This window comes from Schistocerca cancellata, chromosome 2 (genome assembly GCF_023864275.1).
Source record: "Schistocerca cancellata isolate TAMUIC-IGC-003103 chromosome 2, iqSchCanc2.1, whole genome shotgun sequence".
NCBI classification, from domain to species: domain Eukaryota; kingdom Metazoa; phylum Arthropoda; class Insecta; order Orthoptera; family Acrididae; genus Schistocerca; species Schistocerca cancellata.
In genome coordinates, this window is record NC_064627.1 from 83,293,380 (window position 1) to 83,314,050 (window position 20,671).

The following is a 20,671-nucleotide window of genomic DNA, read 5'->3' on the forward strand; positions in this document are numbered from 1 at the left end:
CAACATAGGCATAAGTAATTCTTTTGATTTGTATATGTAGACACAAAATTAACAGGAATGAGAACTAACACACCAATTCATGTGAAGGGAAAGTATAGACAAAATTAGCTTATGGCTCAGCTGTCTGCAGTCAACAATACATGCTGACGTCACTAGCAGGAGAGGAGATATTGACCTGTGTGCATGCCTGACAGACTGGCTGAAGGCGCAACCAGAATAGGAATGCAATGTGTACCTAACTTAAATGCAAAGTAAACGGAAATACTACGCAAATACGTCTACTGTCTAAGAACTAAGGAATCTATTGATATGTGTACACAGAGATTTAATTAAATACTAAGCTGTATAAAACATATTTACAACCAAAAGGAAGCATTATGAAAGATTATATGAGACGTGTAAGCTAAGTGCTAACGACAAAATATTGTGAGAGATGTCAAATAATTTTCTTTCCAGGGTAAATGATCATAATGGGTAACAGAATAAACGAATGCCTATGAGTTTACACGAAGTATGAAAATATCTGGGGATGTATACAATGATCAAATGTATCAGTGGCCACCGAGCTACGAAATGCAATTAGTTTTAAGTTTTTTCTTTCAGTCACCAGTGCATCATCACGGCGCAGAAAAAGAGATTTATGCCGAACGTAGCAGATACCAAATGAAGAAACGGGCCGCACCTGGAGTAAACAATTTAGTTATAAGGATAATTATACGAGGCATATTTTTTAAGTAAGTATCGTTTTGCCATACTGTGGCCGCAGCGCTGCAGTAGGCGTTCTGAGCATGCACACTGGGTACCTACATCTGTTGTCTACGCACTGACGCCATTACAGTCTGATTCCCCCGTGTTTACGTTGTGTTCTGAGTGTTTAAGATGCCTCCGATAATCGTGAGTCCCGCCGACTGTGAAGTACAGGCTGTTATTAGATTTCTTAGTGTTAAAGGCCTAAAAGCGATAGATATTCATCATGAGATCTGTGCAGTTTATGGAGAAAACATTATGAGCGATGGAATGGTAAGAAAGTGGGTGAGAGCATTTAAATATGGCCGCACAAATCTGCATGATGAACAACAGATTGGGCGTCCTTCAGTTGTTAATGAAAGTTTGGTGCAGGAAGTGGACAATAAGGTGAGAGAAAACAGACACTTTGCAATTTCCTCCTTGTAGGATGACTTTCTTAATGTTTCTGGGCGGTCAGCATCTTCAAGACGATGACGAAGTCAAAACAGTGGTGATACAGTTGTTAACAAGTCAGGTGGCAGATTTCTATGAGGAGTGTATTCAAAAACTGGTACAACATTATGACAATAGCCTCAATATTGATGGAAATTATGTAGAAAAGTAGATTAAGGTACAGGCTTATTGAGATATCTTAGCATGTCTTTTTTCAATTCTAGAACGGTACTTACTTAAATAACACGCCTCGTACAAAGGTCACAAGGCAAGTGAAAAATGAAATACATGTACTCGCAGTGTCTCTCCATGACAATGGTCAATACCTATGCGATGCAGAGTATAAATAAACATTTAACCATGACATTTTAAAAAAACCAATTAAATTCTTTATCATGTCACATGAAAGCATGAATAATGACGTTTCCAGGTATTTGAGAAAGATAAGTATATGATGGTTAAAAGGAATGTTTCACACTAAGTTACATGTGAATTGAAGTAAACAGCACTAGCACATGAAACAACATGACACTTGGTCAATGATTAGTTGGTACACATTATTTCAGTGAACCAAAGTTCCTTGGCAACTGATCCATGATTGTACGAGTAACATTTCCTCATAAATTCTCGAACCAGTAGATGAGTATTTCCCTTCTTTCCTCCCAAACAAAGGAGGCGGCGCCAAGCATAGTTATTCCAGCAATGCGCAATGTTTTAGTCCTATTTCCAATGTTTTTCTCCCTCCTCTACCTAAGAAAGAAATGAGCTCCCATAAGTGATAAAAGCCTATCTATAAAATGAAGCAAAAATGCATCATATGCTTGTATTGTGTCATAAAAATGTGATATGTAATTAATTTGTGTATGTGATGTGAATGAAGATAAGCTGAAGCTCACAAACCAACTGTAGTAACAGAACCCAGTTATGTAAACTTTATGACATTTTAAAACTTAAGAAATCTATATTCATAGTATAAGCGATGGATGAAATGTCAGCCATAGGTATGAGCTATCATGTCTTGTATCTTGTTGTAACTCAGTACTTATATAAATTTTCATTGGAAGCCAAACTCTATATGAAAAAATGAACTTTAATGATAAGCAATTTATACAAATTTTGGGATGCCTATATTTGTCTTTAAACAAGTGGTCAGTCTTGTAGGGTGACATGAATGTGTGTGTGCAATGAGACAATTTTTGGGTATCGTGGTTCACAACACTTGGTACATTGACAAGTAAACTATAATTATTGGAGCTGGCACTTACCTCATCGACATATGCTGTTGGAGAGGGTGCTCTCCACTGGACATGCGAGTATGATAGGTATTAATGACGCCTGGGCCATAAAAGTGGAGATCGTCTGCCACAGCGTCGGATTTTGAACAATAAGCAGACACCCACTGCACCCAGAATGAAGACAAACGATGTAGCAATTCTTCAATATGTGACACTCGGGTGAAAGTGTGACACTCCATGTGAAATCAACATTAAGAAAGCGAGTGCACACATGTGCGACAACAGCGTCTAACATGTTGATTATTGGCAACTAGTTCTTGCCGCCAAATCAGGCAGTGCGCCAGCACGAAACATGGCAGTGAGAATGAAGCAAATTGTACATTCTTGTTAGCACACTAAATTTAAATATGTAATGGACTCTCATATTATATATATATATAATCTTTTAATTTCTTATACATACATAGGATACGCTGATATGTCCATTCCATTAAATTAAAAAAGAAGCCAACAATAAAGGGCTAATGAAAATACAAGAAAACACTGTACATCGCCATACCATATCAACATACAATGTGGGGGCAATTGTATAAGTACTTGATGAAAGACCCCCAGGATGCTGCAAAGTAAATATTTATTTAAAAACAAAATAAAAATGAAACACCGATCGAACAGAAGCATTAGCAAATACTTGTATGTTAGTTATGAATCCGTGGTAAGATGTAGACAAATGAAAAGACATTCTTTTTTCATTCTTGTTATTGTACAGTTTTTTGTTTTAGAGAGACACTCTAAGACTCTCTTATATGTAGAAGGATGATGAGGATGTTCGATTTTAGATATGAACTATTACGATCTCGATGTATCATACGTACACATGAATAATACGATGTTAAAAAACAGTATCAAGCATTTTATTTATTAAAGTGAAGAGGAAAACTATGTTGTTGTTGTTGTGGTCTTCATACAAGTCGTTCTCTTCTCTCCAAAGGTCTCTTTAATTTTCCTGTAGGCAGTATCTATGTTACCCCTAGTGAGACAAGCCTCTACATCCTTACATTTGTCCTCTAGCTATGCCTGTTTAGCCATTTTGCACTTCCTGTCGATATCATTTTTGAGACGTTTGTATTCCTTTTGCCTGCTTCATTTACTGCATTTTTATATTTTCTCGTTTCATCAATTAAATTCAATATTTCTTCTGTTACCCAAGGATTTCTATTAGCCCTCGTCTTTTTACCTATTTGATCCTCTGCTGCCTTCACTACTTCATCCCTCAGAGCTACCCATTCTTCTTCTACTGTATTTCTTTCCCCCATTCCTGTCAATTGTTCCCTTATGCTCTCCCTGAAACTCTGTACAACCTCTGGTTCTTTCAGTTTATCCAGGTCCCATCTCCTTAAATTCCCACCTTTTTGCAGTTTCTTCAGTTTCAATCTGCAGTTCATAACCAATAGATTGTGGTCAGAATCCACATCTGCCCCAGGAAATGTGCTACAATTTAAAACCTGGTTCCTAAATCTCTGTCTTACCATTATATAATCTATCTTATATCTTTTAGTATCTCCAGGATTCTTCCAGGTATACAACCTTCTTTTATGATTCTTGAACCAAGGGAAACTATAGGACGAGGATTTTCGTGATTTCTACAAGCGCCGGTGTTCCCAGAGTCCGCCACCACCTGCAGCTTCAGCTAGAAGGTCAGCAAAGTGCGATCGCCAAGAAACATTAAGATAAGCAGAGACATTTTAATAAAGCAATCACATTCAGACATATTTATTTTATAATTTTTTTATATTACACTTCAATGGGTAGATCACATAACTAATGAGGAAGTATTGAATAGGATTGGGGAGAAGAGAAGTTTGTGGCACAACTTGACCAGAAGAAGGGATCGGTTGGTAGGACATGTTCTGAGGCATCAAGGGATCACCAATTTCGTATTGGAGGGCAGTGTGGAGGGTAAACATCGTAGGGGGAGACCCAGAGATGAATACACTAAGCAGATTCGGAAGGATGTAGGTTGCAGTAGATACTGGGAGATGAAGAAGCTTGCACAGGATAGAGTAGCACGGAGAGCTGCATCAAACCAGTCTCAGGACTGAAGACCACAACAACAACAACACTTCATTGTGGATGGGTTACATATCCAACTATTTTTAAACAATCTTATGATGCCCTAAAACGGAGTAAACACATGATTGATATTTAATAATTTCCCAATCAAGATTGTTTTTATTCTGAAATAAGGGCTGAAAGCAATGTTTGAACTGAGGAATGAGATATTGTGTTTTTTAAAGGAGAAAATTCACTCTATGACAGAATTTCAGAAACACAGATCTTCTATTCATAATGCCTTACCTCAGTGATATTTTTTAGAAACTAAATATCCTTAACACTTCACTTTAAGGTAATCAGGAATGAAAATATGAAGACGTTCATGAAGAAGTTAGAACTGTGGCAAAACCGAATGTTAAATGCCATGCTAGGTAAGTTCTCTGCTCTAGAGTTACTGTTGGAGGACATAGATATTCCACTATTTCGAGTGAAAATAAAAGTCTACCTTCTTCGTCATCCTGCAGCACTAACAACTCACTTCGAAAAATATTTTGGGGTCGATTTTAATAAACTGAATTGGATTAAAGGTCCATTCAGACATGCTCCTGGACCATAATGTCTAAATATAAAAAAAGCAAGAACAGTTTCTATTCTCACTTGTGATACTTCACTGAACAGCAGACTTAAGAATATGTTTCTTGGAATTTTGGACACATATATGCGAGGAATTCCCAACACCGAGCCAAAAAGCAATGATGATTCTGATTCATTTTGCAACAACGTACTCATGTGAGCCTGGTTTTTCAGCTTTGGCAGCTATGAAGTCGAACTAACTTTAAAAGCTAAATGTAAGCAAAGAACTGTGAGTCGCTGTTTCCTCTATTCCTTGAGAAAATTTATTTTCAAAAGCAACCTCATCTGCAACAAGGAACATTATAATTTGAATTTTTAATGTTCCTGTAATCATTATTTGCTGAATTGTAAATATTGTAAATGTTGTTCATTTTGAAGTTTTCAAAGAGATGGAAATGTGGTAAAGATAAAGAATATGTTCCATGTTTTCATCATAATAATAGATGTTGCATAAAATCCTTCTAAATTGAATTTGGTAAAACAGAGAACAAGGAAAACAAAGTATAAGAAAATAACTATTTTTGTTATCAAAATCGGCAGTGGAGGCCTTTGATATTATTTTTCCATATGAAAGGGGGGGGCAGAGGCAAAAATGGTTTAAAACCACTGCCATTAGTGTGGCAGCCAGCGAAAGACATGTGTACCCCATTTAGACATGACCTGGGAAACTAGACTGCCAATCTGTTCTGCAGCAAGCGTGTTGGTTACGCTTCAAACCTACAAGTTTTGTATAATGACTGATGCTAACCTAAAAAATTCTGGATTATTCCCCCCAGTTATCGGATCTCCAGGAGGGGGCTGCTTTAGCAGACCCATATGGAAACATACTAATGTTGGAAATGCCACACCTCTGTCCATCCACACATATAACTACCAGTCACTTGTGGATCAATGTAATTAGAAAAAATCAAATGGTCGGTTGTTGACCTGAATTAAGAATGTTTTAAAGAGGAACGTTCTGTACCATTGAGGAGAATCAGATGGAAGAAAAAGTATTGTAAGGTTTCTAATAAAGACGAGAATAATTTATAAGATATCGGCAATAGACCGAACAACAAGTAGAACAGCACCAACTTTTATAAAAATATCACAGAGATACAAGTTACAACTATTGCAAACCTATGGTCGTACTTCATGTTATTCTGAAAACGTATTAGAAGTGTTTTATGAGAACAGAAATTCTGAAAATGTAGACAGGACTGGCACTTTAAACTTTTGTTTTGGGGGCATAAAATCCCAACGTTCAGGGTGTAAATCACAAAGTTTGCATAAAAAACAAAGAGATGTTTATGTATGTTGCCTTGGAATATGTGAGAAAAAGGAAAGCTGCAAAACGCGTTTTCAATTTGCTGAAGAGTCATTTGTTCAATATGAACACATATTTGGGGACGTAAATCCCAAAATTAGCATGAAAAACAACGAGATATTTCTGTAGGTTGTTTTGGAATAAGTGAGAGAAATGAAAGATGTGAAATGCTCCTTTAGTTACCTGAAGAGAATAATTTGTTCAAAATGAACACACTTTTTTTTTTAGAAACGCTGCAATAGATAGTAGACATCATAAAGTCCGAATTGTGAGACTCTGAATGAAACTGATTTTAGTATCACGAACCAGAACAAAGTACTCAAAAATATTTTCATTTTAAACAAATTTAATACGGATGAGACCATAGACTGATAAGATCAAAAATGATCATGAACATCCATCAAGAAAGAAGGAGACTGATATTTGTGAAAAAACAAATTACCAACTTGTATAAATTAAGTGAAAAAGAAAGTGAGTGCATGAGGACTCTACAGATGAGGTTAGAACAGCTACAAGAAGAAAAAAAATGACAATGAAAACTGGAAAAGAAATATAGAGATCAATAAAGTTTACTAAGCAACGACGGAAGTTATTGGCTGAAACCCGTACCTTACTGTTAAAGAGATGGAAATGAAAATTAAAACCACCGTTGAGAAAATAAAACACTCAGAACTATGTACGTGTATAATAAATCAAATCAAAGAAGATCTGATAAGATACAACGGAAAAACCACAAAATTAACACTAGAAGGTAAAAAGAGCTGTAATAAAGTTAAGCAAAAGTTAAGCAGAATGGATAAGGAAGAAATTCTTGAGCATACAAGGCATTTCTGCAGTAAACTACATAAAATAGTTCATGCAACACTGAGAAAAGACATACAGTTGGATATAACGAAGTACTGGAAATCCCAAAAGAAACAAGAATTGCTGTAAATGAAATGCAGAATACTATAGAGGGGGTCATGGTGGTTTGACAGTATAAATACTTAATACTGAAGAAGAAATATAAAACTGTCTGGCTAAAGTCTTTGCTGCTTGTGTACAAAAAGGCAACAGCCCCTTTTCTGGGATGAAACAAAGACAATGCTTCTACACAAAAAAAGGAAGCATTAGAGATTTGAGGAAATATCTTCTTATCAGTTTATACCCTGTTATCTACAAACCTTTCACAAAAGTCTTGATTTATCGCATCACTGCTATTGTGAAAAACGTACAATACACTGAACAAGCCATATTCCACAGCAGTTATAGTGCATTTGACCATATACGCACGCTACACGAATTAATTAGTTGAGTTAATGAATATGAAATGTCATTCATTGGAAGAGGGTAAAAGAGGGTGACCCTACATTCCTGAAACCTCTTACAGCAGTCCTGGAGATGACTGTCTTCAAAATTATTTGGAAGGAGAGGGGAATTAGAATAAATGGGAAAAGGCTCAGTGACTTGAGATTTGTTAGCAAAGTAGTAAGCTTAGCAAATAATTGATGGAAATGTAACTCTCCATAAAGGATTTATAACATGAAACTTCCTGGCAGATTAGAACTGTGTGCCGGACCGAGACTCGAACTCGGGACCTTTGCCTTTCGCGGGCAAGTGCTCTACTAACTGAGCTACCCAAGCACGACTCACGCCCCGTCCTCACAGCTTTAATTCCGCGAATACATCGTCTCCTACCTTCCAAACTTCACAGAAGCTCTTCTGCGAACCTTGCAGAACTAGCACTCCTGGAAGAAAGGATATTGCGGGGATATGGCTTAGTCACAGCCTGGGGGATGCTTCTAGAATGAAATTTTCACTCTACAGCGGAGTGTGCGCTGATATGAAACTTCCTGGCAGATTAAAACTGTGTGCCGGACCGAGACTCGAACTCGGGACCTTTGCCTTTCGCAGGGAAGCGCTCTGCCAACTGAGCTACCCAAGCACGACTCACGCCCCGTCTTCACAGCTTTAATTCCGCCAGTACCTCGTCTCCTACCTTCCATGCTATCTCTCGGACAGCTCAGAGAGTTCTGGCAAAGGTCACTCTGCCGACTCACAAAGAAGGATCGGAAAAGAAGGAAAGACATAAATGCAACGGCAAGATGGTTGGTTGGTTGGTTGTTTGGGGAAGGAGACCAGGCAGCGTGGTCATCGGTCTCATCGGATTAGGGAAGGATGGGGAAGGAAGTCGGCCGTGCCCTTTCAGAGGAACCATCCCGGCATTTGCCTGGAGTGATTTAGGAAAATCACGGAAAACCTAAATCAGGATGGCCGGACGCGGGACTGAACCGTCGTCCTCCCGAATGCGAGTCCAGTGTCTAACCACTGCGCCACCTCGCTCGGTGCAATGGGAAGAGCTCAAGGTGTTGTCAAAAGATAAAGATTCTAAAATGGAAATGAGCATTACATCTCGGGCGAAGAAATGACAGAAGATGAACAAAGACAGTACTCGAGTGGATTCCAAGAGAAAGTCGAATACTACCAGGCAGGCCAATCGATCGCCGTGATAAAAAGCTGAAGAAAGAGTAAAGATTAAAGAGGCTTAAGATTAAAGAGGCTACACCTCATAAAGACTGAATAGTGTTTATGGTGAATATGGTCTATGGAACAAGTAAGTAACTACCGAAGGAAAAATAGTTGATATGTAACCTTGTTTATTTTTATCATGCCTTGCTGGGAACTAAGGAATATGTTTTTCTTTTTAGTCTTAATACTAAGAAAAATGTTGTTTGATGAGAAATATTTAGGTAAACTGAAAAGTAGTCTTAAATTCATGATACATTAAGGAATATAATCCTGTATTAAGTAAAATAAATCTGTAATACCTTTACAGCTAGACATCTGCAAGATTTGGGCATACACAAAATCATTTTGTGTTGAATAAAGCTTTATCGCTATTATTAGTGTTATTAAATTTAGCAGTGCAACTATTTATTAACTGATGCAAAACTCTACTGGATAAAAACTTTTGTTATTTTTGTAGGATTATTTTTGCTTATAATTTTACGTTTTGGTGTCAGTTTTCCTATACAGTCGGCCTGAATAACTTGAAACATTAGTATACCTTAAAATACGTGAATTTATATAAATAGAGAATGAACTACGTATTATGCACTTTTTTCTGCAGATCAGGCCAGGACCTCGGACTCTTCGGCCCCCCCCCCCCCCCCCCGAAATAAACGTATTGGTAATCATCTTTGGATCCAGCAACATTAGTAAACTAACTGACTCTTTGGCTGTAGTATTTAATGTTTGTGTTTATCGGTTGTGTTCAAATGAAGTGAGATATACGATACAATGAGTTTTTCAAGTGACGAAGTGAATTTCTTGGTGTACCGGTATCTACAGGAGTCAGGTAATCTTTTCTTATATTTTGACTCAATTTTCTGCAACCACTGCTTAGCGGTTCGTGAGAGTATGCGCAAATGAAAAGAAAATCAGAGAATTTTTTTGGTATATCTTCAAAAATCCTCAGGGAAGTATTACCATCGGAAAACAAATTAAACAATTTATCTATATACAGAAATTTAAAGTTGCTACCATAATTTTCAACACACATGCCTTTCATGTACCCATTCACGGCGGAATAAATTTAAATCAAATATAGAGTGAGAAGTGACTAAGTGTGTAAAGGAATTGTTTATCCAAGGGCGGTGGGGAGGTAAACAATCCTAGGCAGTTAGCGCCAATAACAGCAGCGATACTGATAATTTATATTGAATAAAAATTCTTATAACTGGACCAGTTTGTATTGTCACAAATGGTTTCTTATTTTTCGCTTGTAAACTGACATAACCTGTTCAAGTGTCCTATCAAATACTTGTATATTGGCCACTTTTACTACGGTGTAGAGGCTGGTGTTACACTAACTTAGCTGAAGAAATTGTCAAACTTATATTACAGAGACATCGATGTGGGTCAAAGATTAACAATTTATATGGTTTCCAGCCATATATCCATTTCTCCAACTTAACTGCCCTTATTCATTAATTGTTGTACTACTGCTTGGCTGTTTACATACATGCTGTGTACCAAGTAAACATTAAAAAAACAAATTACATTCAGTCACTAATTGTGCTTTTTTTAAATTCAATGCACGGTACTTATTAAAGCCCAGGGACTTATCTTTGGCTGCTTAACCATCAGCTTATGTTTTTTTTAAAAATTTCTTTTTTAGAGGTAATCCCTGCTCTATTTACAGAGTGGTTCCAAAGTTTTTAGATAAAATGTAGAAATACTTAATTTGTTTCACAGCATATTTGCACCAAATATTTAAATGTGGTTTGTTGTCAGTTTTATGAATGTGACGCAGTCATGGCAGTAGCAATGACTAAATGGGCAAAATTAATAAACCAGTAACTTGTTTCGCATATCCCACACCCTTTACTTTGTGGCATCGAAATGAATTCAAGTATGAGTAGTTGTAGGTAATTTACGTAATTCATTGTTCAAGATGAAGTTTGTATAATTTTGCAGCAACATAGTTTTTTTTGAACACACTGTTTGGGACAGGCAGTTACATGTGAAATTAAATAGTGGAAAATATATGATGCAGTAACAACAATATAAAATAGGATACATTGCTACTTGCCAAATAGAGGAAACATTGATTGGCTGGAAGTCACATTAAAAGTACATTTCAAAGTAGACTAAGCTATTGGAGCCCCTTGCACGAATCCGCCCGGTGGATTAGTGTTGAGGTCTGGTGTGCCAGCCAGCCTGTGGATGGTTTTTAAGGCAGTTTTCCATCTACCTTGGCGAATGTGGGCTGGTTCCCCTTATTCTGCCTCAGTTACACTATGTCGGCAATTGCAGCATGAACACTGTCTCCACATATGCATACACCATAATTACTCTACCATGCAAACATTTGGGGTTACCCTCATCGGGGGGATGGTGTGAGATGTTCCTGGGTTGGGGGGGGGGATGTCCGCTGGGTGGGCCAACTGAACAATAACCCTGGGTTCGGTGTGGAGCGGCGGTGGGGTGGGTGGATTGCTGTGGCCTGATGTGGGGTTGTGAACCACTGAGGACTATGGCGGTACGAAGCCTCTCCATCGTTTGTAGGTCCCTGGTTTAATGCACAATACACACAAGCTATCGGTCAAAGTGTTTCCTCAGACATAAAAAAGTCCAAACACACACACACAAGTGTACATATGGTCACTGTTGTCTCTGGGCGCTGTGGCTTAACAATGTTAAGCAGCAGTCTCAGCTGTCAGCTGAGGTGATTAATGGGAGGGGGGGGGGGGTTACTGAAGAGACATGGGGTGGGTAGGGGGAAGAATAGCATGTCAGATATGGAAAAGTGTGCAACAGTGTGATGGGGACAGAATGGAGGGCTGTTATGTGCAGTATCAGGTGACTGTGGTGGGCTGGAGTGGGAGCAAGGGAGGGGTAGGTTAGGTTGAGCTGTGACTAGCTGTCGGAGCTACAGGAATGACGTCTGTTGTAGTTATAATTCCTACCCATGAAATTCACAGAAATTGATGTTGGTGGGAAGAATCCAGATAGCACAAGCGAAGTCACACACACCATATTGGGTAGCATGATTGGCAACGTATTGGCCCTATTGTCTCTTGACCACAAAGGATATTTCTCGTTTCAGGGACTGACCAAAGATAAGTCTCAATCCAGGTAGAGAACATGATTGATTTGCTTCCTGTCTTGAAGTATATGAGTTATGTGTGGAATGCTAGTCAGCGACTGTGCAGGGGATGGGAGGTGACTGTGCGGGGGATATAGTTTCTCGACAATGTGGATAGTAAATTTCTGTCTGTGAATGCCTCAGCAAGAAGCTGGAGATGGACTGCTCATCACTAAAGGTGCAAAGACCATCTGTGGCTAGGCTATATGGAATGGACTTCTTTGTGTGAAGTGGGTGGAAGCATCTGAAATGGAAATGTTGGTGATTGGTAGGTTTTATGCGGCCTAAGGTACTGATGTAGCCATCTATGAGGTAGAGGCCGATATGTCAGAGATAGCTTGATGGGCTGAGGACAACAAGGTGAATGGGGTAGACGATGTTGAGGTTCTGGAGGAATGTGGGTAGGGTGTCCTCACGCAAGGTCCAGTGAATCTGAAGCAGGTGAGGAGTTTGGGATTCTGGGTGACCAGCAAGTATTCCTGTAGATGTCCCACTAATTGATTGGCATAGGATGGTACCGTGCGTGTACCCAAGGCTGTAGTGTGGATTTGTTTGGATGTGATGTCTTCAAAGGGGAAGTGATTATGGCTGGGGATATAGTTGGTCATGGTGACTAGGAAGGTACATTTAGTCAGTTGGACGTTGGAAAAGGCAGTGTTCACTGGCGTCAGGGCTATGGTATTTTGCCACCCATCCTAACTACCCAGTTTCCTCATCCATCCCTATACCATACATATCCCAACACCTTACCCATGGCTCATATCCTTGCAGTAGACCCAGGTCCAAGTCCTTTTCCATATGTCCTTCGTCTACCGCCTATGCCAGTCCTGTCACAGGCATCTGATACCCCATAAAAGCCAAGGCCACCTGTTAAAGCAGTCATGTGGTCTACAAATTTAGCTGCAACCACTGTGCAGCATTCTACTTATGCTGTCTATCCTCACAGATGAGTGTTGCCAAACTGCCAATGAAGTAGCTGGACCATCCAGTTGCCAAGCGTGCTGCCCAACATGGTGTACTTGACTTCAACAACTGCTTCACAGCCTGTGTCAGCAGAATTCTTTCCAGCAACACAAGTTTTTCTGAATTGTTCAGATAGAATCTCCTCCATTGATTCTTCAGTTTCTGCTGGCATACTTCATTATGAAAGAGTTCACGGGTGAGCAGCGGGGTGTTAGTGTCCAACGGGCACAATATTTTTGCAAGCGACCACATTGCCTTCATCAGGTGCACTGACGAACTGATTGCCGAGGCGCTGGCACTAGGCTTTTATCTCCTACCGTCCAGGTGTTCCAAACGCGGTCCACACCCAGGTGCAGAGCTTCTACCATCTGTTCCGTTTGCAATTTGCACCCAGGTGCATGTGATGGCGGCATCTTCTTAGGATATCTGCCTTTTCTTGATGTCAGTTCATGGTGGGATGTCTTCTTTCTCCTTTTAAACATGCCAAAATATTGTGCCCGTTGGACACTAACACCCACCTATCCACCCGTGAACTCTTCCATCATGAAGTATGCCAGGAGAAGTCGAACAATCATGTCACATACCTTTACAGGGAGGAGAAGTATCACTGCATGAAATGGCTTGACAAGCTGCATCACCGGAGAAGCTATTTACTGAGAGCATTTGCATTCCTTATGTGCTGCCGAACTTCGCCAAAATGACACATCACATTGATTCAGCAGCAGCCAGAAGAATCAAGAAACATGCCAGCCTAGGCATAGTTCGTGAAAGAATGTGTTTTGCTCATTGTTGCCTAGATTCAACTAACAGAGAACTTCACAAACTCCTCCTACAGGTGGCCAACCAGGTCAACTCCTGAACATGGGAATGGATTGACTCTCTCACATGAGCAGACTATGCGCAAAGAAAGGCCACTGTGCGTCAGACATCAAAATTAGAGCATTTATCAGATCTCCTGAGGCTCCCTGCAAGACTATCATCAATCTCACGGCCAGGCAATTAGATGAGGACATGTGTTGTTGTTGTTGTGGTCTTCAGTCCTGAGACTGGTTTGATGCAGCTCTCCATGCTACTCTATCCTGTGCAAGCTTTTTCATCTCCCAGTACCTACTGCAACCTACATCCTTCTGAATCTGCTTAGTGTATTCATCTCTTGGTCTCCCACTACGATTTTTACCCTCCACGCTGCCCTCCAATACTAAATTGGTGATCCCTTGATGCCTCAGAACATGTCCTACCAACCGATCCCTTCTTCTGGTCAAGTTGTGTCACAAACTTCTCTTCTCCCCAATCCTATTCAATACTTCCTCATTAGTTATGTGATCTATCCATCTAATCTTCAGCATTCTTCTGTAGCACCACATTTCGAAAGCTTCTATTCTCTTCTTGTCCAAACTATTTATCGTCCATGTTTCACTTCCATACATGGCTACACTCCATACAAATACTTTCAGAAAAGACTTCCTGACACTTAAATCTATACTCGATGTTAACAAATTTCTCTTCTTCAGAAACGCTTTCCTTGCCATTGCCAGCCTACATTTTATATCCTCTCTACTTCGACCATCATCAGTTATTTTGCTCCCCAAATAGCAAAACTCCTTTACTACTTTTAAGTGCCTCATTTCCTACTCTAATTCCCTCAGCATCACCTGACTTAATTCGACTACATTCCATTATCCTCGTTTTGCTTTTGTTGATGTTCATCTTATACCCTCCTTTCAAGACACTGTCCATTCCATTCAACTGCTCTTCCAAGTCCTTTGCTGTCTCTGACAGAATTACAATGTCATCGGCGAACCTCAAACTTTTTATTTCTTCTCCATGAATTTTAATACCTACTCCGAATTTTTCTTTTGTTTCCTTTACTGCTTGCTCAATATACAGATTGAGCAACATCGGGGAGAGGCTACGACCCTGTCTCACTCCCTTCCCAACCACTGCTTCCCTTTCATGTCCCTCGACTCTTATAACTGCCATCTGGTTTCTGTACAAATTATAAATAGCCTTTCGCTCCCTGTGTTTTACCCCTGCCACCTTTAGAATTTGAAAGAGAGTACTCCAGTCAACATTGTCAAAAGCTTTCTCTAAGTCTACAAATGCTAGAAACGTAGGTTTGCCTTTCCTTAATCTTTCTTCTAAGATAAGTCGTAAGGTCAGTATTGCCTCACGTGTTCCAGTGTTTCTACGGAATCCAAACTGATTTTCCCCGAGGTTGGCTTCTACTAGTTTTTCCATTCGTCTGTAAAGAATTTGTGTTAGTATTTTGCAGCTGTGACTTATTAAACTGATAGTTCGGTAATTTTCACATCTGTCAACACCTGCTTTCTTTGGGATTGGAATTATTATAGTCTTCTTGAAGTCTGAGGGTATTTCGCCTGTCTCGTACATCTTGCTCACCAGATGGTAGAGTTTTGTCAGGACTGGCTCTCCCAAGGCCGTCAGTAGTTCCAATGGAATGTTGTCTACTCCGGTGGCCTTGTTTCAACTCAGGTCTTTCAGTGCTCTGTCAAACTCTTCACGCAGTATCATATCTCCCATTTCATCTTCATCTACATCCTCTTCCATTTCCATAATATTGTCCTCAAGTAAATCGCCCTTGTATAGACCCTCTATATACTCCTTCCACCTTTCTGCTTTCCCTTCTTTGCTTAGAACTGGGTTTCCATCTGAGCTCTTGATATTCATACAAGTCGTTCTCTTATCTCCAAAGGTCTCTTTAATTTTCCTGTAGGCAGTATCTATCTTACTCCTAGTGAGATAGGCCTCTACATCCTTACATTTGTCCTCTAGCCATCCCTGCTTAGCCATTTTGCACTTCCTGTCGATCTCATTTTTGAGACGTTTGTATTCCTTTTGCCTGCTTCATTTACTGCATTTTTATATTTTCTCCTTTCATCAATTAGATTCAATATTTCTTCTGTTACCCAAGGATTTCTACTAGCCCTCGTCTTTTTACCTACTTGATCCTCTGCTGCCTTCGCTACTTCATCCCTCAAAGCTACCCATTCTTCTTCTACTGTGTTTCTTTCCCCCATTCCTGTCAATTGTTCCCTTATGCTCTCCCTGAAACTCTGTACAACCTCTGGTTCTTTCAGTTTATCCAGGTCCCATCTCTTTAAATTCCCACCTTTTTGCAGTTTCTTCATTTTTAATCTATAGGTCATAACCAATAGATTGTGGTCAGAATCCACATCTGCCCCTGGAAATGTCTTACAATTAAAAACCTGGTTCCTAAATCTCTGTCTTACCATTATATAATCTATCTGATATCTTTTAGTATCTCCAGGGTTCTTCCATGTATACAACCTTCTTTCATGATTCTTAAACCAAGTGTTAGTTATGATTATGTTGTGCTCTGTGCAAAATTCTACTAGGCGGCTTCCTCTTTCATTTCTTAGCCTCAATCCATATTCACCTACTATGTTTCCTTCTCTCCCTTTTCCTACACTCGAATTCCAGTCACCCATGACTATTAAATTTTCGTCTCCCTTCACAATCTGAATAATTTCTTTTATTTCATCATACATTTCATCAATTTCTTCGTCATCTGCAGAGTTAGTTGGCATATAAACTTGTACTACTGTAGTAGGTGTGGGCTTCGTATCTATCTTGGCCACAATAATGCGTTCACTATGCTGTTTGTAGTAGCTTACCCGCATTCCTATTTTCCTATTCATTATTAAACCTACTCCTGCATTACCCCTATTTGATTTTGTGTTTATAACCCTGCAGTCACCTGACCAGAAGTCTTGTTCCTCCTGCCACCGAACTTCACTAATTCCCACTATATCTAACTTCAACCTATCCATTTCCCTTTTTAAATTTTCTAACCTACCTGCCCGATTAAGGGATCTGACATTCCACGCTCCGATCCGTAGAACGCCAGTTTTCTTTCTCCTGATAACGACATCCTCTTGAGTAGTCCCCGCCCGGAGATCCGAATGGGGGACTATTTTACCTCCGGAATATTTTACCCAAGAGGACGCCATCATCATTTAATCATACAGTAAAGCTGCATGCCCTCGGGAAAAATTACGGCTGTAGTTTCCCCTTGCTTTCAGCCGTTCGCAGTACCAGCACAGCAAGGCCGTTTTGGTTATTGTTACAAGGCCAGATCAGTCAATCATCCAGACTGTTGCCCTTGCAACTACTGAAAAGGCTGCTGCCCCTCTTCAGGAACCACACGTTTGTCTGGCCTCTCAACAGATACCCCTCCATTGTGGTTGCACCTACGGTACGGCTATCTGTATCGCTGAGGCACGCAAGCCTCCCCACCAACGGCAAGGTCCATGGTTCATGGGGGAGGGGGGGGGGGGGGATGAGAACATATTTGCAGTTTTTTAGAGAGGACTCAACTTTGCACCAACTTCTAAATCCACAGTTATCACAGATGTCATCAGTGCAGTGGAACAGACGGCTGCATGACTTCCACCTGAAGCAGTTGAAGAAGTATGTTGCGAAACCTGTCATGCTCTCACACACAAACTAAACCTGTGAAACCAAACATCTGTACCAGGGAGAGGGCGGCCATATGGGAGCTACGAGAAGATCGAGATATCATAGTCTTACCAGCCAACAAAGGCAACTCAACTGTGATCTTATCTCATCAAGATTACATTGAGAAGGTGCAGGGTTTGCTAGAAGACAGCGTATACCGGAAGATCAACACTGACCTTACCAAGAGAGTGGAGAGGAAGATCAGGGCTCTTCTCAGGGAATCTGGCTTACCAGACGGTGTTGTGAAGAAGCTACGACAGAGAGGATGTGTTCCACCGAGATTTCACAATCTTCTAAATGTACACAAAGAGGGAGTGACTTTACACGCGATTGTCAGCAACATTAGTGCTCCAACATACTCACTTGCAAAATACCTGAAGGAAATGCGTAGCCCTTATGTTGGTAAATGTCCACATCATATTCGCATCTCAGTGGATTTTGTTGGGCATCTTAACAACTTCAGACTTTGTGATACAGGCAGCCTTGTGAGTTTTGATGTTGTCTCTCTCTTCAGAAGGGTGGCTTTGGAGAAATCCTTTTAACTTATTGGTCAGAAGTTTGGCACGGAGATGACCAATATTTTTACGTACATCCTGACATCAACATACTTCCTCTTCGACAGTGGATACTATGAGCATATAGACGGAGTAGCCATGGAGAGTCCACATTCACCAGTCGTCACCACCTTGTTCATGGAACATTTTGAGGAGGAAGCCCATGATTCAGCACAGTGGAAACCTACCTTTGTTTTCCACTATGTTGACGATTGTCATATGACCACATGGTAGAGACAAGCTGAATGGTTTCCTCATACATCTCAGTTCTGTACACAAGAACATCAAGTTTACCATGGAAGTCGAAATGGATGGAGTACTCCCCTTTCTGGATATCCTGTTTAAAAGAAGAGCAGATGACACATTGGCCACAGTGTGTACCATAAGAAGATGCACACCAACCCTACTTACATGTAAACAGCTGTCACCATCCGGCACAGAAGAATGGCATCCTCAAAACATTGGTCCAAAGGGCTGACAATGAGAGCCCTAACCAAGAACTTGAGCATCTGAAGGTCAATTTTGCAGAAAAACGGCTACATAGAGAAGCAGATTCGGAAAGCTCTACATCCCACACTGATTGTGCAAACGGAGGAAACAGAAGTGGAGCCTCAGCAGGATGGGGGCTAGCATTCCATTCTGTGGTGCTTTATAGGGAAATATAGGTCGAATTCTTCAAAAACATCAAGTGAAGACTGTCTTCCGCCCACCAATTAACACACAAACACTGCTTGGTAATGTCAAGGACAATCCAGGACTATGGAAATCTGGAGTCTACCAGATCCCCCTGTGAATGTGGCTTGACTTACATAGGTCAAATGGTGTGCACTATCGAAGATCGTTGCTAAGAACATCAACGGCACACCAGACTGCAGCAGCCTAACAAGTCCCGATTGCTGAACGTTGCCACTTGGAATTACACAGTATGAATAATGACCATACCAAGGTTCTGACACAGACGTCCAAATACTGAGACTTTGTCATTAAAGAATCTACTGAGATTCGAGAACGGGAACTCCTAATCAATTGAGATAGCAGTTACATCCTTAGTAAGGCCTGGGAGCCCGCTTCAAATCTGATTAAAAGGAGAAAGAAGACATCCCACTATGAACTGATGTTGAGATCAGGCAGCGATACTAAGAAGACTATGTGTCAGCACACGCCCATGGGTGCGGACCGCGAACAGGACGGATGCTGGATGCTCCACACCTGGGCACAGACCACGTTCTGAGCACCTGTAGGGGGGGGGGGAGGGGATATAAAAGCCCGGTGCCAGTGCCTCGGTGGTCAGTTTGTCAGAGCACCTGATGATGGCAACGTGGTCACTTGCTGAAATATTATGCCCTTTGGACACTAACACCCGGCTGTTCATCTGTGGACTGTTTCATCATATCCTCCATTCTCAGAAACCCCATGGCCTCCCCAGTCCCTATTGCAACTTGCTCTTATCCCTATCCCCATTTGTGTGTGTTTGTGTGTGTGTGTGTGTGTGTGTGTGTGTGTGTGTGTATTTACTTTTCTGCTTCTGAGGAAGGACTTTGTCCGATAGCTTATTCTGCCTTAAAATGATTAAATTTGCCTGTCTGCTGCACATGCTGGGTAACAATTTATCCTATTTCATATTGTTGTCAGTTGTTTATTTGAAGTCCAGAAATCTTAGACTGTATAACCATGGGGTTATGGGGTTAATTGCAAAATGTTAAAGGCATTTGTATTTACACCTGCAAAGAACAGAACATGTTAAGTAATTGCAGCAATAACCTAACATTTATCTACAGCAGCTAAATAAACTAAAATACACATTAAAACAAAACAAACTAAAATATACATGAAAAGTCATCAGACCTGTTGTGCCAAATACAGTAGTAGCTAAGGTTTAGAATTGACAAAAGACTCATTGTCTATTTTAATATACTAAAATATAGAAAGACTCGTTGTTTACTTTAATATACTAAAATATAGAAAATATATCAAAATAGATCACATTGCATATGAATGCAAGCACATTATTTCTTTATAGCTCTATGAAACAGTGAAATTCTACCTTAAGCAGGAGGCAAGTATAAAAAGTAATTATTGGCGTTGTTGACCACTGTGTACACAATATTTTTATGACTTTTATTTTCTTAAGATTTAAGTTTTGTATGGGAGAGGATGAGCTTAATAGTTAATGCAAGTGAGCCTTTAGGTACTCAGCAATGGAATGAAATGTATGTTTCATTAGCAAATCTTTCACTTTTTGAGTGAAGGTACTGCTTTTATTTATACCTGACTATTCCCGGCCACACATTGCTGTTGCTTACTCTGCTTAAATGTAAAGGAAAGAAAAGAGAAAAGCAGACATTTCTAATGTGTTTGGGGTATATGTTGTAATCTCCTTCTATTCTCTCAATCTTGGTCCATATCCTTCTCCTCCTCTCTTTGTTCTTTGTCCATATCCTCCTCCTCTCTCTCTCTCTCTCTCTCTCTCTCTCTCTCTCTCTCTCTCTCTCTCTCTCTCTCTCTGTCTATATCCTCCTCCTCTCCCCTTTCTCTGTCCGTCTCCTCCCCTCTTTCTCTGTCCGTCTCCACCTTCCTCCCCCCTTGTCTGCCCATCACCTCCTCTCCCCTTTCTATG

The 20,671-nt window shown here is 40.2% G+C and overlaps 1 protein-coding gene across 1 annotated transcript in view; it reads left to right on the top strand.

Annotated features, from left to right (window-relative positions):
* Window positions 1-9,599: 9,599 nt before the first annotated feature.
* Window positions 9,600-20,671, top strand: part of LOC126161355 (F-box-like/WD repeat-containing protein TBL1XR1) — a 132,834-nt gene continuing 121,762 nt past the window's right edge. Inside the window, exon 1 of the mRNA XM_049917123.1 lies at window positions 9,600-9,745. Coding sequence (XP_049773080.1) covers window positions 9,688-9,745 — 58 coding nt within the window. The 5' untranslated portion in view covers window positions 9,600-9,687. The remainder of the gene's footprint in view (window positions 9,746-20,671) is intronic.